Source organism: Triticum urartu, chromosome 2A (assembly GCF_056163025.1).
Source record: "Triticum urartu cultivar PI428250 chromosome 2A, HENAU_Tu73, whole genome shotgun sequence".
In the NCBI taxonomy this organism is placed as follows: domain Eukaryota; kingdom Viridiplantae; phylum Streptophyta; class Magnoliopsida; order Poales; family Poaceae; genus Triticum; species Triticum urartu.
Genome location: NC_141874.1, coordinates 669,978,146 through 669,979,945, shown reverse-complemented (window position 1 = coordinate 669,979,945; position 1,800 = coordinate 669,978,146). Strand labels below are relative to the sequence as shown.

At 48.7% G+C, this 1,800-nt stretch overlaps 1 protein-coding gene across 1 annotated transcript; it reads right to left on the bottom strand.

Annotated features, from left to right (window-relative positions):
* Positions 1–208: 208 nt before the first annotated feature.
* Positions 209–1,468, bottom strand: LOC147986584 (uncharacterized). The gene has a single exon (XM_087542072.1). It carries the CDS (start codon positions 1,466–1,468, stop codon positions 209–211), a length of 1,260 nt encoding a protein of 419 aa, XP_087398198.1.
* Between the last annotated feature and the right edge of the window lie 332 nt (positions 1,469–1,800).

The following is a 1,800-nucleotide window of genomic DNA, read 5'->3' as shown; positions in this document are numbered from 1 at the left end:
TTTATGGTGAAGAAGGCATACATCATACATAAGAGTATGACGATCCAATTATTCTAATGGCGTGGTCGGCCCAAATACCAGTCAAACCTGGGCACCATCACGCCAACTCGGGTTCAACGTGGGACAAACAAGCAAATAAACAAACAAACAAAAATCAGGCACCAGCTGGAATCAAAATGCAATATTTTTTTCAGGGCAATGAAGAGCTTTATTCAAACGATAAGGCGCCAGCACTATCAGCCATGAGGCTGGTTACCAGCAAACCCGGAGGAGAGTCCATCCAACACTCCGACACCTCCAATGTGCTCGCATGTCTCGCACAAAGGTGAGCCGGGAGATTGGCATGTCTCTTTACATGTAGAATATCAAAAGAAATGAAACTAGCAGCTAGCTCCTCAATATCTAAGAATAACGGCGCTATCAGAGAGCGCGAAGTACGGCGCGAGTTCCAGAGGTTCACTACATTCAAACAGTCAGTCTCAATCTGCACTCGCGTAAATCCACGAAGTAGAGCCACCACCACACCTTCACGTACCGCGGTTGCTTCTGCCACAAGTGGATCGGTGATGCCAGGGATTGGTTTGCAACAAGCCGAGATGAATGATGAAGTGGACCGAGCCACTCCACCAATGCCTGCTCTATGCTCCAATAGGGAAATTGCAGCATCAGTATTAATCTTGATAACCTCACCATCAGGTGGTCGCCACCCATGACCTGGTAGAATGCTGGCATGCTTTGGCGGAAGCTCCAGCACTGCCAGCGCATCTCTAATCATCTGCACAGATTGCTTTGGATCCATACTGGCCTTGTCATGAGTAATATTGTTTCGAGATGTCCATATAGCCCACATCACCGAAATGATCTTAGCTTGGTCCGAAAGATCGAAACGAGGATCGCAAAGAATATCCCTGGACCATGTCATCTCATGTAGCTCCGGAAGCTTGATGCCCAACCAATCGCGGGCTTCAATCCAGAACCGATTTGCATGAGAACATTGTATCAATGCATGATACATGTCTTCATCCGCCGACAGGCATATTTTACACCTGGCCAATGTTGCTATGTGTCTGTATTTGAGGGTGCTCTCGACAGGAAGGATCCCCCTAAGCACTCGCCACCAGAACACGCGAACTTTGGGCACAACATTCAGCTTCCAAAGCTTCGTCCACATCTGTTTATTCGTCAATGAAGATTCAATTACCGACCCTTCTTCTAGAGCACGATGCTCGTTGCGAATCATGAGAGTCCGGTAAGCCAATTTTACAGTGTACACACCAGTTTTCTCCGCTGACCATGCCCAGCTGTCATCACCTCCCATCCGGCGCAAAGGGATATTTAGTATAGCTTCTGCCTCCGGGGTGATAAAATTGTTTTGCACTATGTTGATTTTCCACGTCCCAGTCTCGGCATCAATCAAATCTGAAACCGAGTTCAAATCTGCCGTACCGATGTGAGTGGACGGCTTCATTGCGATCAGCCCCGGTATCCACGGATCTCTCCAAATCGAGACCGTCGAACCATCTCCAATTCTTCTGATCATGCCAGCATTCAGAGCTTCCCTGCCTGCCAAGATAGCTCGCTAGGTAGCCGAAGCGTGCCGCTGTGCTCGGGCATCGAGAAAGTTAGTATGAGGGAAGTACTTCCCTTTGAGCACTCGCGCGTACAGCGAGTCCGGACTTGTAAGGAGCCTCCATCCATGCTTCCCCAGAAGGGACAAGTTAAACAGTTCCAGATTCCTGAAACCCATCCCGCCTTTCACTTTCGCGGTTGCAAGTGTATCCCAATCCAACCAATGTAAGG